Source organism: Bombus vosnesenskii, unplaced genomic scaffold (assembly GCF_011952255.1).
Source record: "Bombus vosnesenskii isolate JDL3184/JDL3185 unplaced genomic scaffold, Bvos_JDL3184-5_v1.1 scf7180000013270, whole genome shotgun sequence".
NCBI lineage: Eukaryota > Metazoa > Arthropoda > Insecta > Hymenoptera > Apidae > Bombus > Bombus vosnesenskii.
Window position 1 is genome coordinate 2,286,150 of NW_022882928.1, and position 15,696 is coordinate 2,301,845.

At 35.8% G+C, this 15,696-nt stretch overlaps 1 protein-coding gene across 1 annotated transcript; it reads right to left on the minus strand.

Annotated features, from left to right (window-relative positions):
* Nucleotides 1–1,618: 1,618 nt before the first annotated feature.
* LOC117231115 (sex peptide receptor) lies at nt 1,619–14,172 on the minus strand. Its single transcript, XM_033489219.1, has 4 exons — nt 11,983–14,172; nt 2,917–3,025; nt 2,625–2,809; nt 1,619–2,322 (listed from the first exon to the last, which is right to left on the minus strand). Exons 1-4 carry the CDS (start codon nt 12,570–12,572, stop codon nt 1,914–1,916), a joined length of 1,293 nt encoding a protein of 430 aa, XP_033345110.1. The 5' UTR covers nt 12,573–14,172; the 3' UTR covers nt 1,619–1,913.
* Between the last annotated feature and the right edge of the window lie 1,524 nt (nt 14,173–15,696).

The window sequence follows — 15,696 nt, forward strand, 5'->3', positions numbered from 1 at the left end:
AATGAAAATGTGACAACTTTCGGCGAGAGTATTTAAAGAGCAAATCAGGGTAGATATTTCATCGATGGGAAATTTTATGAAGAAGAATATATTCTATTGATTTATGATTTATATTAAGCTATTTTGGAATTCGTAATCGTGAACAGGAAAATAGAGAGGCACTACGATCAGTACAGAAACGTTTATTCGTAATCTATATATAATTTATAAACAATATGTCGTCGGCGTTTACAATGGAAAGGGTATAGACTTTTAGCTGGGCTTAATAGCCAAAAATCTATCGATCCCTTTTCGTTTCATATAAAATCATACAAGAACAAATATTATCGCCGTGGCTTTTCTTGATTACATATTTACAAATTTTATTTATGTGTAACTGTATTACACACACACACACACACATATGTATATATTTTTATTAGCATGTTATACGTATATATTACCATATCGTACATTAATTATGTTAATTACTACAACTTCTAATAACAATCTTAGTAAATTATCGCGCATACATATATTTAAACGCCAGTGTATTTGTAATTCACAGTGGTCGTTCGTTGTCAAGTGTCCAGCATTAATACACCATCGTTTCCTTTCTGATCTGGTGTGGTACATAATTTATTGAACGAAGTTGTTTCACGATATTTGTTTGGCAAATGAACTCATGTAATTCCAATGAAAACTTAATTTTAACAAAAACGTACATTGCAGCAGTGCCCATAATGCGTGTATTAACAAATTATTTGGAATTATTGGTACAAATAATAAATAAATGCAAACAAGTGACAAATAGATATTGATAAATCATGTCACGCATTTATTTTCGAACGTCCTGCCATTAGATCGTTTTGTTTTTAACTTGCTATAATTATTATCCAAATAATAAGTACCTTCTCTCGCATGTGTCCATTTTCGTAATATTAACATCGTCGAATAAAATTATTGCGTATTCGATGAGATGTGATAAATGGTAAAAAACGTGGCGTAGGGAATAAAATACATGAACTGAATACATGAAGTACATGAATTATTATTTCTTATCGAGTTTCTCTGTGCTTCATTTGGAGGAAGTTTAACACAAGATTAAGCTTACTTTGGTCTTAACAAATCTGCCATTCGCAGCAATGCTCGAAAGTTAAACGGGAGTTCAATTGATTTTAAGTCCCTCGAGCCCCCAGCTAGGTCTTGAACTTTCGGTATTTGTCCTCAATGGAACAACAAATCCTATTATGTTCTACTATTCAAGGTTCTTCTCTTATTTACGCATTGTATCTGTACAAAACATTTCTATACTCTCTATCCTCTCTTCGACTTTCAGAACAAGGTTGTTGTATATTGTACAATAACATCGACATTACAAACACAGTGCTTTACGATTTCGGAAAATCATGTACGTATCTAGATACAAGAGTATTCGTTTAGACAATCAGTTTATTATTGAAAAACGCGGTTCCGTTGAAAACGTAAGACGATTAATATTAACAATTTAACGTGATACTTTACAATTTCTCCTCGCTTAATTCTTATTAATCTCTTTATTTGCAAAACTTACTTAATAACTTCAATAATTATTAGTTGCCGATATCATAAATCGTCGATTTAGAAGCTTCAAATAACGAACCGTTTTATATCTTGCGTAGAGATTGGATGATACAAATTTAAGCGAAATACGTTACGAGCACTACTCGGAGTGTCATTATGTGAATGACATTTAAGGAAAATACTTTACCTACCCTTTTATTTTAAGGAGCGGTTCACTTTACCAGCTCCGTAATTTACTATTTTCCCAGTAACTGTGTTTAAGCCGAGCTTCTCTTAGAAGTATTAAAATCAAAAAATACGACGTTTCTAGTTAACTTCAGAAAGATATGCAGCCTCTAGAGACGCGTGGTCTGTAGACCCTTTAGCCTACATCATACGTAAGTGCTTTGTACATCTGTTTGCTGCGTGGCGGGCTGCCATTTCTTCATGATCCTAGGCTTGAACAGGTGACCAAAAGTGGTACGGAATTGTCTAGACATAGAGCAATAGAGGATGAAATTAATAGCGCCATTTAGCAGGGCAAGGATGTCCATTACTTCGCCGAAATTATGATAGCAGTTGCGAAAGAAACAGTCGCCCAGGACGCCAGACAAAAGACCCAGAATGCCCTGAGGGATCTCTGTGACTAAGAACAAGAGTAACACGGCAACGAGCATCTTGGTTGTTCTGTCTGCTCTTTTCTCAGATTTGCTTGGCCTCCTTGGTACTGATCCATTGCCCATAGTGCCGGCGTTCTTGCATTGATTGTAACTCTTCAAGGCCTGCTTCCTCCCTTTTGCTCTGGAACATGATTCGAATCGATAAACAGCTTTCTTTAATCGTCATTTGTTTCTTTAATCAAAATTCTTTCCTTTAATCGGAATATTTTACGTGGGTAGGATTAACAAGTTAAATAAAGTGAAACTGATCGATCGAGCAACAAATTGGATCAGTTCCGCTGTATATACTTTAATGTAGCGAATTTCTTTTTGTGCGAGGAATGAATAAAGAAAGTAGGGCAAGCACCGTAAAATTTCTATTTCGTACTATTGGACAATAAATTGTAATTTACGTTTGATACGAAGTTACTGCTGTTAGATTACCTGTAAAGAGCTTTTATCAACCAGCAGCTAATGACGGTAAGTATGACGCAGGGTAAAAGCTTCACGACCACTCCTAGCACCCAGAAATTTAGCTGATAGAAGAAGTCCTTGTGCTGCGAGTAGTCCGCGTCGACTGTATATGCAATTTCCAGGGTGCCATTCTCGTTCACCGCTTGTCTTCTTATCTGTCAATCGAGGGTTCAAAAAATATTTGAATAAGTGCTTGAATTTCACTCAAAGGCTAAGCCTTTTAATCAAAGAGCCAATTTTTTAACTTAATTTATGTACTTACTCCGAATACGAGATAGCTCGGAGCACAGGCAACAAATGGCGCCAGAAAACTGCTCCATAGAGCCGTTTTGCAACGAGCCGCTGTACACCAGGAATTGTACTGTGGAAACCTGCGATAACAAAAGAACAATGCGTTTTATACCGAAGCTAACAAAATTAGTCTTCTATTCTGCCAACGGTATTCCTGCTTTTCTCATTTCTCATCGCCCATTTTTATGAATATTTCAAACGTTTCGTAACTGGGAAAATTATATCAACTTATTTAAATCATATTAATTATTTATGCAAATGAAGTACTCGACGATGTTCGTAGTTGTACCGTTAAAGGAACAACGTTCTTTCATTTGTTTCCTTAACTCGCGTTTATCTTACAAGACAGAGGAATGTATATTCCGTAGTCGGAACGCAACAACTGACCTGCAAAGGCAAATTGTTCGAGCGGAGATCAGTTAGACTGAAATTTAAGTTTTAAGTTTTGTCGATGTTATACGTAAAACAGAAACAGAAACTTATGAACTGATTTTTATTCAAATACTTTCGTCGAGTCCTTAGCTCCTGTTAAGCGTCCCTATCGATTCTTCGCCTTGTCTTAAACGCAGATTTCTTTGTTTCATTAGCCGTTGTTGAATTCATTTATAACGGTGAAGTAATTCAAAAGTTCTTTTGGTTTTTTAAACAAGAAATCCAACCATTTAACGTGCATAATTGAAAGAATTAATCAAAGGGTTCGTGAAATCAGATATCGATCCACTTTATTTCATAGTATAGCAGTTGTGATTGTTCTTCGAGCTTTCGAGTTTCATAATACTTATCGTTAGTCGAGAGTTTGTTCAATTGATCAAAAGTAGTGGAACTCAAAGGGATTTTAATTCGATCTTTGATCGAACCGTATCATTAAGATGTTGATGTCAACTTAAATTGTCACAAGTAACGTGTCAAAGGTTCGTTTTATTCGCTTGGTTTCCCATGGAAGTCAAATTCAGAGTTAACAGAGGAAACGGCTTCTTTAGAAGAAGAAGAAGAAAAGAATTTGAAAGCGATCTGACGGAACAGGTCGGTTTCGTAACTTTAATTTCATCTGATCGGAACTGACATCCGCCAGAAAAATGAAACTACCGTGAAATATGGTCCTTGAGATACATATAGCTGAGGTAACTTAATCAAACGAATGGAATCGATATTTTCTTGATCTATACCGCGTATTATCGTTGTAACCCCCTTATCACCTTTCACTTCCTTTTTCACAGTTCTTCACAAAGCAACGATTTGTTTCTGCATCACTTGGAACGATCCGAATACTTGACAAGAACGTGCTGCTTTGATTGTAGAATATTAAAAGTGAAAAAAGTGATCAACGATTTGGAATTAAAACTCGACGCGCTTTTTTCCTATGCACTCTTTGAATTCGACAATTTAAAAAATCCAATTTGTTTAAATTGATTTTGCGTTTCAACCTGTTACCAGCTGTCGATTACAGTACGCACATAGTCGTGTGAATTTCAAATACTATGACATCGAAGTTTCGAAAGCCTGTACTGTTAAATTTCGCAAGTGACGGAATGAATGTATCTGATACATATCCAATTTTCAGCTATCAAATTGAGGCTATATCTTTCCTATTTCATTAACATTTATCTCGTTTTTATCCATTGGAACTGTTTCAAGAGCATTGATCATCTAGTAATGAAAGTTTATTGCTCGTTTCTAAATTATCAAGAATCTTAATGATATATGTTCCAACGTAACTGTATAATAATTTCTTACAGAAGAAGTTTCGGATAACGTTATTTAATATTTCCGATATTTTCTCGTTCACCCGAACAGGAGAGTGGTAAATGGGAGAAATGATTGGAGGTAATTTTCCATTATTTGTTATCGAAGAGTTTTGTCATGCTCAATTATTTTGTCATTTAATCACCATTCTGTGTTCAAGCATATGCGCGTAATTGTATTATTTAAAAGTTACTCGTCACGTATAGTCGTTTTATCGGGATACGATTAATGCCGCTTTGAAATGCAAAATACCACATAAAATATCAGGTACTCAAATATCAAAAGCAACAAAGAGAATGAATGGTCGCTATGGACATTGTACATTGTATGTCGTATCACATTTTTAGATCAATAACTTTGTAGTTCTACCTCAGTCCGTAAAGTTTCTAGTTCTCATCTATTATTCGCATATATTTATAACAATTTTTAGATATTCAAGAAACTCGGAGATTGTTTTTGTTCGAGAGTATCTTCGAATTTATCTGTTTTTCGTTTGGAAATTTTACTTTATCACTTCGTCCTTTGGAATTCCTTTTTTTATGGTAATGATCACTGTTTCTATTACATCGATGTTTTAATTTAAGTCTTCGGTACATAGGATACAATACAGGCCTCTCAAAGCGAAAATGAGACAATTACCATGATATTGGTAGAATCCGTATATGCATTTCTATACAACAAACTTCGTTAGGCAAAGAATGAATATTCCTTTTTTTCCATTAATTTAGAATTGTCCCAGAGGAACGACTTATTAGAGAAATTTCCAAGAGTTCCTTTGAAACTCGGATGTTTTGCCTCTATTCTATATCATTCTTCGTTAGTTATGAAATAACTACATGTGGCATTAATTAACTAGCGAAAGAGGAGGGAATTTCTTTGAGAGGGACGTACTAAAAATTTTGGGAAACTAATGACGTTGTGAAAGGAAAATATAATTATCATTATGACGCTGAACTCTCTTGGCATCTGTCTGACTCTAAACATTTTCTTCACTTACGCTCGAAATGAATGAACCTTTAAACAAAATTTAAGGAAAAATGTTTGAAGGCTATTCTAAAATTTCTACAGTTTCAGGATGGAATGATAAAGGCGATTCTGACGTTTCTCATTAAATACTGAAAAGAGATTCTCATGGGAACGTCCTTTATAAGCATAGTATAAACAATTGTAAAAAGCTCGGTAGCATAGCCAGTGATGATATAGGTTAAATATTTCGCGAATTAAATTTTGTTTTTCCTTTGCTGGTTATGTAGCTCCAAAAATACGTTTTTGTTTGTACGCTACTTATCATCGACCGCGCTACTTTTTTCGCAAAAAGGCAACTGTGCGCATGACAGATCCGCGAACTTATCCGTTCCAATTCGACCAGAACACTAGAAGCACTTTAGAATCGTGCAATATTAATGGATCTTACCAAGCAAATCATAATAATTAGAAATATATTCGATTGTAGGTCAGAGAATAAATTGCAGCAACTGAAACAACTAATGTGTTATGCATATTCTCCCACGCTACTGTTCCGTGTCATGAGCATTAATAGGTATATTATGCGGAACATAAATAGAGATTAGTTACGTTATAGACATTTTGTGAAAGGCGAGGGAATGATATAGATACATTTTAAAATAAAAATGCAATTAAATTAAATACTTAAATAATGAGGAAGATAATTTCAATTCAAATAGAAATTCGATATTATCCATGAAACATATTCGATCATAAATTTCCAATATTCCGAGAAAACAATAACGAAAAGCGAAACGATGTAATTAAATACAAATAGAGAAAACCGATTAACGATCGCGCGGATATATTATCGAGATATTGAGGAACAGATTATTTTCTTGAAATTTCCTATAAATTCTAATATTATTTCTATTTTCTATTTTCCCCATAGTAAATGACGTATAGATGCGCATGGATCGATTTGACACTCTTTTTGTTCTCACTTTTTATCACGTTATTTAAAGCAGCCTTGCCGCGTTTCATCTCGGTCAAATATTTCTCCATCGTCTATCGTTACGACATTTTCTTTGTCAATAATACATCGATCGAATGGAGTGACTCTGGAGTGCAGGAAAGCACGGGAACGTGCTTTTTATTTCCTCTTTTTCCATTGCACGTCGTTCCTGTGGAGATGGAACGTTAAGGAGAAGGAGAGAAGTCAATGCGCGAAAAAGTACAGCTTCTGACAAAATCCTTAATGGGATTAAATATCAAAATACTGCATCAGTGATCGGTAGAGACCACTGTTTGTTTCCTCCTTGTTTTCCCGTCAGGTATTTCTATTAATACATTCTATCTTTGTTCCAAACGCGAACGGTTTAAAGATTCTTTCGTGTTGATTTCACCGACTCGTTGCACAATTCTGTCACACTCTCTGATTCAATATTTGTACAGGTGTAGGATGATGGAAACTCTGACGTATTTGGCATCGTGCTTAATGTAACGAGTTTCCAAGCGTGGCTACTGTTGTAAAAAGAAACTATTCAGCGTTTAGTTAGACGATACAATACTGTTCAATGCATCACAATCCAGGTATTCATCTATTCGTAAAACCGGAATTTCGTCTGCTTGTGTGGAAAGAAATTCTAATTACTTAATTATATAACAGTTTCTCAGTGTGATTTAAAAACTAGAGACCAATAATTGGGTTAATTTATTGAAATATTCCTGACAGATATAAAATTTTATCTCGCAACAAAAAAGGTAGGAGAAAATTATCCGATTCTGTGCAAAGTCATTTTAATATTTAGATAGTATATTTACTTTACCGATGTATTTTGATTATTTCATAAAGAATGAAAGCATCGCGTCAGCTGCTCCCCACGGCTGCTTTAATTTAGAAATCAGTAATACGAGCCATTCGAGAAATTGTCTTCGTGCAAGAACTCGAGAAAACGAGAAAAATGAAGCGTAATGTTCCTCTGTGAAACGTCATGCAGATGCCTTATTTGCGCGAGCAAATGGTCCAGTTGCCAGTAAAATTGCGGCAAGTGTACTTCGTTAAAGAAAAAATATCTCTGTAGCGATGAGAACGATCTACTTTACCAGAATTATGCATCTCGTATCCTTTAGTTATCATTCGATCCTTTGCTCGATATCTCTTGTCATACTGTTACTCAGATACACGAAAGATTGTTGAATGCAAGTTTTGCTATACATAGCAAAATATATCAATTACAATACTAAAGAACGCAACAACTTTTATTCATTCGATAGGTACTTTTTATTAGAGGCATTGTGTAATTTAGTATCTTGTAAATCGATTTAGCAATCGGCACCGTTCTCACATAATAATCCCTTTCCGTGTTATCATGATCGTGTGCTACAATTTTATTCGGGATATCAGTTCATCGTACAGGATGTTTTAGAACGAGTGATAGGTTATTCTACATGCGAAAATAAAATCGAAAAATAGAATATTTAAAGCTTCTTTCAATACACGTGCATGTGTTTTCCAAAGATTTTATTTGATATGTTTAATTTTGCATATACTGGTAGAATAACCTGATGGTCAGAACTGGTGTTATTTCGAAAGTGATAATTGCGGTATCACGCTAAAGTATATCGAAGTATACTCTAGTTCCGAATATATTCCAAGCGTGTTATGGAATTAGTTTTTAATTTACGTTCACTTTTCTACTGTCGCAAAAATAGTGCTAGAACGCTAGTATCGAACGATCGATACGGTTTAAGTGCATACACGAACGTATTTAATCTCTTTTCAGCAACTCTATAAATAAAGTTTTAATGCTCAATTATTTTAATGGTGCCCAAATATTTTATTTAATTGCTTATATCAAAATTGTTTTTTTCTTTCAGTGGAATTAAATAAAAAACTGTTTTTGTAGCAGAGAAAAAGTGGAACCTGGGTGAACGATTTATTGAATTACTCTACCATATAAATATTATAAAGAGTACTTTATTTTCAATATTTTATATATTTTTAAATTTTTCACACATAGATGAACATCTGCAGTGCAATTACCATTTTTAAAAACGAAGTAAATTCAACAATGGCCATTGCATCAATTCGTTTTGACATCACAAACATGTAATTGGAATACAGTTACTAAGTTAAAAATCGTGGGGTGTGATTGTTATTGAAAGACCTCAGGCATTCTATTCACTCATTCACGTTCTTCCACGAATGGAAAAATCCTATATTTTTCATTTAAAGTCACAAATATTAAATAATTCCTGACCCAATTCGTATGGTTTCGTATTAATCGAGGAAATTACTTACTAAGTAAAATTTGAATTCAAGTGAAAAATATTAATTCAGAACGAAATATTTTACTCACGAAATCCACGTGATTAGATTTGATTCCAGATTAAACCTCTGGCTGTAACATTTTCCAAAGATAATCGCGGAAAATCGCGGGAGTCTCAACGGCGCACTGAAACGAGACAGTAATACAAAATCATCTAGCAAATATTCAACTGACCTGATATTTTCTTCGTGTGTTTGTTGGACATAACATTTGTGTAACTTTTGCAAACTAAGCATGCTTTTCTTTCAACCAGAATTGCCCTTTCTCCTAGTTTGTGTCTCTTTCGACGTGTTCCCATTTATTCACGTTGTACTTTATTACTTAGGTCATTTCGTTTATTTGTGAAACTCTATTCTATTTAATATTTCATTCAATTTTTAATAAGCATACGTTAAAGCTCCTATGATCGAACCAAAAGATCATTAACATTAAAACTACCAGAGTTTAATGCATACTTCGATATATTATACACAAATGATTATAATTAAAGCGATAATTCCTCACTCTCGAATAACGTAGAACCATAGCGGATCTGATCTTCGTCTTTAAAATCCTCAATCAGTTAGTTCATGCCCATTAGAAGAAGGAGGCAACTTCTCCATATCGCTTCATATCTGACTAGCTTAGGTATTCATAACTTCGATTGCATCAATAGACTTTGTTCAACTGCGAACGGTATTCAACTTTGTTCAACTGTCAATTTTTTTCACAGATCCGTTATCTCTTTTAAAGCAATCATGGTATCTCAAATGAAGCTGTAAAAATCGTTAGCGCTCGTTCTTCTTTTTATCCCAGTTCATGTACTCGTGTGTCCGATACCAAAGTAATGCCCGTTAAATAAACAACGACACGGATGGCTATATTTGTTTAATAATTGAAAAACAAAAAGTCTAACGTTAAAAGTTGTTACTTGCGTCTATTGCTATCTAAGTCAATACCATCCAACTTTTACTCGCGACATAAAATGGATTTTTTTCATTCTAGAGATTTTTCACACGATGATTTTCTGTTTTGGGACCAACATGACTGAAGGACGATTACATCCCAGTACTGTAACTTTGTTACATTACTTTTTTCTTCCTCTAGTGACCACATATGGCGGATAGAATCATGTAAAGAGTCTTAACCGTAGAATGAGCCGGCCTCATCGAGCGACGATTAATTAATAAAGATTTCATTATCGATCATATTGTATCGTATTGTATCATTTCTGGGAATATCGGAACGGGAATATGATAATATGCTTTATCTTTGATAAATGAACATGTCTTGAATACGGATGCGTCAAACGGGTTGTTCATCGTTTCGCGAAATTATCTTGTTAGTTAGCATTGATAAATCGGTCGATCTGCTAATTTTCAATCGGGCTTATGATCGGCACGAGTAATGACGGTTTAACATGAATATGTACGCTGACGTATACTAAACGCTGATTGAATTTTGATAGAATGACATACGTGATAGATTTTCAGGGAAGTATACGATAAAAATGGATAATCCGTTTCGTAGATTGTTATGCTCCATATATATCTCGTGGATTTTCGTGTTCGAGAATTTAGAGAAAGGTTATGAGAACAGCTGCACATGGATTAAATGTTTCTCAAAATTGAATATGACGTATTTTATGTGTGAGGATTCTAGTTTCGTGTCATGTACCGCAAGGATATGAAGTTGATTGGTGTAAGATGTTTCTTGAACTTAATGATCATTTGAGGCTTGGAAGAAAATCCAATCAGTAACGGAAAGTTTGATACTTAAGACGAGAAACTTCAAGATGGTAATCTATAGTAACTGATAGTTGGTAAATTACTTTGTTCTCTCCAACGAAGATTAATTATTACAAAATTGGTCCATTTACGATATTTCCTGGGCAATTTTCTTTGAGAAACAAAGACATCCGACCAACTGAAAGCTTGCCGCGACCTAACTAACCAACATCAATTCAAACTTTGGCTCGAAAGTAGGTGATATCAAATGCAAAAGTTAACAGGTCAAAAATTAATCCAATGAGGAAGCACTCGCGTTATGGACTACCGGTCGTGAAATCAGATCTTAAAAGTTACAACTTTATTCTCTACGACTTTGTATATCCGTTTGCCCTGCTTCATTTCCTCGAATTTATTTAGGGCTTCGGTATCGTCGTCACTTCTGAATTGATAACAGAACGAAATTTCGCTCGTATACACGTGGAAGTCGATTTTTTAAGAAAATCGAGAAACAGTTATTTATCGTAAACAATTTCCTTAGTTTTTTGAATTCTGTAAAAGAGATATCAGGAGTTTCTTGGATTTCGATTAACGAAAGTTTCTTGTCTCAATGGAAGTAGTTTCGTCGATAAAAAAAGGATTTTATGAACCGATGAGGGAGATTTGAACCTCCAGGGGGTCTATAAGGTTAGCTTCTAACTTACAGGGTCCTGATAACATCAATCTTGATTCGTGAGATTTAATGCAGAAGATTTATAAATGGTAGAGTTCAACGAAGTCCTAAACTTGGTAGCCATTGAATCAATTGTAGAAGTTGAGAGAATTCTTATGCTTAAAGGACTAACTTACTTTCTTCATCGTACTGTATCGTACGAAGGATGCGAACATCTAGCGTATCGAAAACCGATATACCGTTTACAATATTTATTCCGATCGATGTGTAGGTATGTGTATCCGGACGTTCTGTTTCCGATCCTACAAGAGCTTTTGCTCCATTCCTTAAGCTTTACTTTTATCAGATTCAAAATCCGTTAGTCGTAAATTTTTGTTTTGTTGTCTCAGCTCGGTGCATGTTTGCAAGGTAGTTACTAAATGCAAAAGGACCTGGCAATTGCACGCGGCAATATACATTTCTCGTCTTGAACACGGTACCGAATTCTATAGCACGGTAACGGAGACGAAGTAAAGCATCCGCAGAACCAGACCTTAATCAGGACAGCAGTAACCTAAGCGGAAACCGCTGGGCATGTAATTTGAAATTCGTGCCCGCTCCGTTCAATAAAGCGGTTGCTGGATCGGAATCCTACTCACCTAATAGCGATGTACCTCCAAACGGCTAGCGTGAGCGTGATGGCGATGCTGATGGTGTGCAGCAACTGCGTGAAGTGCATGTGGAACAGTACGAACACTGCCCAACCATAAGGAAATATCTGCCTCTTTGGTAGCACGATGTACATATAAATAGCGAACGGAATGTACTCGAGCATTACGAGCATATCGGCCGTTGCTAGACCAGTAAGGATTCGATTTATGGGCGCCGTTACCATGTCTTTCCTTGTTAGGACGACGATATTTAACATGTTGGCCAGGGTACCGAACAGACACACTATCAATGCCGCGTAGCCATGATAATTCTTGTATTCGAGCGCCAGATCTCGAACTGTGCCGTTACAGTAGCAACCAATCTGGTCGTTGCTCGTTTTATAGTTGGTTAGATTGCCAAGAAAGTTTTTCGCGTAATCGATATCTTCGACCGTGATATTCATACTAAGCAAGATGTTTGTATAGTTATTCGGTCGACTCATGGTGTTTATATGGTGCAATAGGAACCTCAGACGTTGTAACGTTGCGTTCAGGTTCATACGGTACCAGGTGTTTTCGTAGTGTGTGGGATAGGGCATCGCATTTCAAGGGATAGCTGCATCGTTGCTTCTCTTAGCTACTCTTAGCTGCTCTTGCTGTTTGGTCACGTACAGCGTTTATCTATTATGGACCTTCGATATCTAATCATTTCTATAGAACAGGGATGAGTCTGATATATCGCTCCAAAGGATATTCTCTTCTTCCGGCGATAAGTCACACTACACTGGTGGAATTTTTTAATAAGCGGCAGCTGGTCTACCAGCATTTTTCGAACTATTCATGACAAATAGAACGTAATAACGCGGTATCGATATGGTGGACATACAGATGAGGAATTTTTTATTACTTTGCATTCGAATGGTCTCTTATTGTTTTCGTGGAGGATGTATCCTCGCACGGATTACAAACTTTCCTTTCTATCGTGGTAAGTTACTTCACTGGGCATCAACTCGTATTTATCATAGTCGCACGCGAGAACTTTACAATTCAAAGAAACGTGTGTTCAATTTATGGTGCTCTGGAAATGCATTCAGGGATGCGACTCACGTGGCCGAGAATTTGTCTCTCACCCTACTGAACGTCGTTCTCGAAGAGCACGGTATCCTTTTAACTTTTCTTTTCGCCAAAGGGGAACCAGTTCCCTTCTTTCCACAGCATATTGCTATCGATTTCACATAGAATTCAGAAAAATGTCTTTGAGAACTGAAACTCGTAGATATTTGTAGGAATATCTCAGAGATATTCGGTGCAACGCTGTTAGATGTTTGAAGGCCGTCTGCTGTTGTTGTTCCACGTTTCGAAATTTTAATTTTGTAATTTACGTTCTTCGCATATACTTAGATTTTCCATTAGATCTCGCAACATTTTTCCTCTTTTGTGACTTGGACTACCAACGATCCGCTCTCAGCTGAAGGAATTTTCTTTGCGATTTGGCTTCTTTGTAATCTTCTCCCTGGTGACGTTCCACTCGCGTTCCACAAATCAGTTCAAGGTTCTTCATTCACCGTGGCTCATTCCTTCGATAGGATTTATTTTTACGAGTTCCACCAGGCTTTTTCTGACCAATTCATCCATTTCATCGATCGTTTTTTCCCGTTCAACATATTTTTCAAACATTCTTTTGGGAAACCGGTCACCTTCAACCCTCTTAGAACAGACGTCCTGTATTCGAAGCTTTACCCGGTTCCTCCGTTCCTTTCACTCTCTTTATTCCTTTCTTTTATGACTCACCGGCTCCCTTTCTATTTACTTACTCAATTTTCTCCCAAAACACTTTACAGTCACGAAATCTTCAGATCAAAGGTAGTCACGCGTGGTGGTGTTTCCCTAACCCATGATATTATTTACGATTTCAGCGCCAGTTCCTCCCAAGGGATAATCCTGCGAGACACGATCAAGGCATTAGCAGTGAATCTTGACGGATTGGAGCTTCTATAGCGACCGACGTTTCGTCAGTCGAAAATCGATTCCATAGATGGAATCGATGTCTTTTCCGCCTGTGATTTCGCTCATACGGCAATATTCCTCTCGAAACGTCAATAAACACCCGATCCGAGTGGAAGATTATGGAATTCCGATCGAATAAATCTTACGCGATCTTCCACGATATCCTCTTCGATTTCTTCAGAACTCTTCAACGTAGATATTCCCAACAACCAGGACCTGAAACAGATCGTTCGATTTCGATCAAACGTTCGTATACAGGAGGAAAATGCTGACATTGTCTTTTTTTCTCCTTGCGATAACCAAGAGGTAGATATTCTAGCGATTGCCGATAGGAAATGGAAATAGATAAGTTAGTAAGATATCAGAATTCGTGGAATGTTCTAACGACTATCTAAATGCTAATTACAAGGAAGGTGTCTTGGCCTTGTGGTGGTAACTAGACTGCGAATATTTATATGCCTTTATAGAAAATTTAAATATAATATGATAGTAAAACTAGATGTTCCTTAAATTATTTCAAACTATTATCTTTACAATCTGGCTAATGACTAATCTCTATCGTGAAACTTTACTCTTTCGAATATTCTATATGCTTATGCTATATACTTTTCACAGAATTGAGTAGTTTGCTTCGTGTAAAGTGTATAAACTGAGTAAATGTTCGTAGATAGTCGTTGCTGCAAGGACCTAGTAATGAGAATTTGAGGCATGTGTTTGCGACGAAATAATAATTTCGTAAAACGAAAGAAGAGCACGGAGCGACGAACAGAAGCTAACGACACGTTAATGCACATTGATTATTAATGTCCTTTATGCTTGTGTTATTTTGTGTGTCTTTACTAAATATTGTTTCAAATTCAGGGATGTTGGAGACTGAACTAGTTAACTGCGGAATTTGGTTTTACAAATCTCTCATGGGATTAGGTCATGAAATGCGTAAATAGATACAAGCGACGACGTGTATACTCGTCAAACGCAGTTAATTGGTGAAACGCTTAAATATTTACGACAAGATAGAATTTATATGAAAACGCGCTATTTAATTCTGATAAGGGGATTGTTATTACAACGTGTATAAAAGCTGAAGATAATACGAATACATAATATGTGGGACACATTAACGGATGTTATATTTATTTCGTTAACGCAATGGAAAATTTCAAGATCGCAGTTTGTTATTCAAAAAAGGAAGAAGTTTGCAAAGCAAAGAAGTAGATTGATGGAAAAAACTTCAGATAGGACGAAACTTTCCAAACTGAAGAGCTTTGGAAATTGAGAAAGTAATCTTCTGGTCTGTTTGCATTTTTATAATAGCGAAGAATCCGTGTCTCCTTGGAAAATGTACACGTGCCGATTGCGACAGATTTTAACCTGCTTGTTCTCGTACTGAGTTCTAAAAGAGAAAGTCTTATGAACAATAATTTGGATGTTAGGAAAAAGAATGGAAAATAGAGATGGACTTTTGCGGCCGTTGATTATATTATACGCATATATATATATATATATATTATACACAGGCTTGGGTATTTTGCAAGTAAAATACTTGAGATATAATTTCTTAGATTTACTTCATGTAAAATTTTTGCACGGTTGATGTGTTATAAGGGATATACTAACGACAACTCTAAACACTTTAATCTGTTTATAAACTTTCGATGTGTGTATAATGTTCGTTTTATTAATTTTCTGTACCGATGCGAACTCCTCGAACTTCAA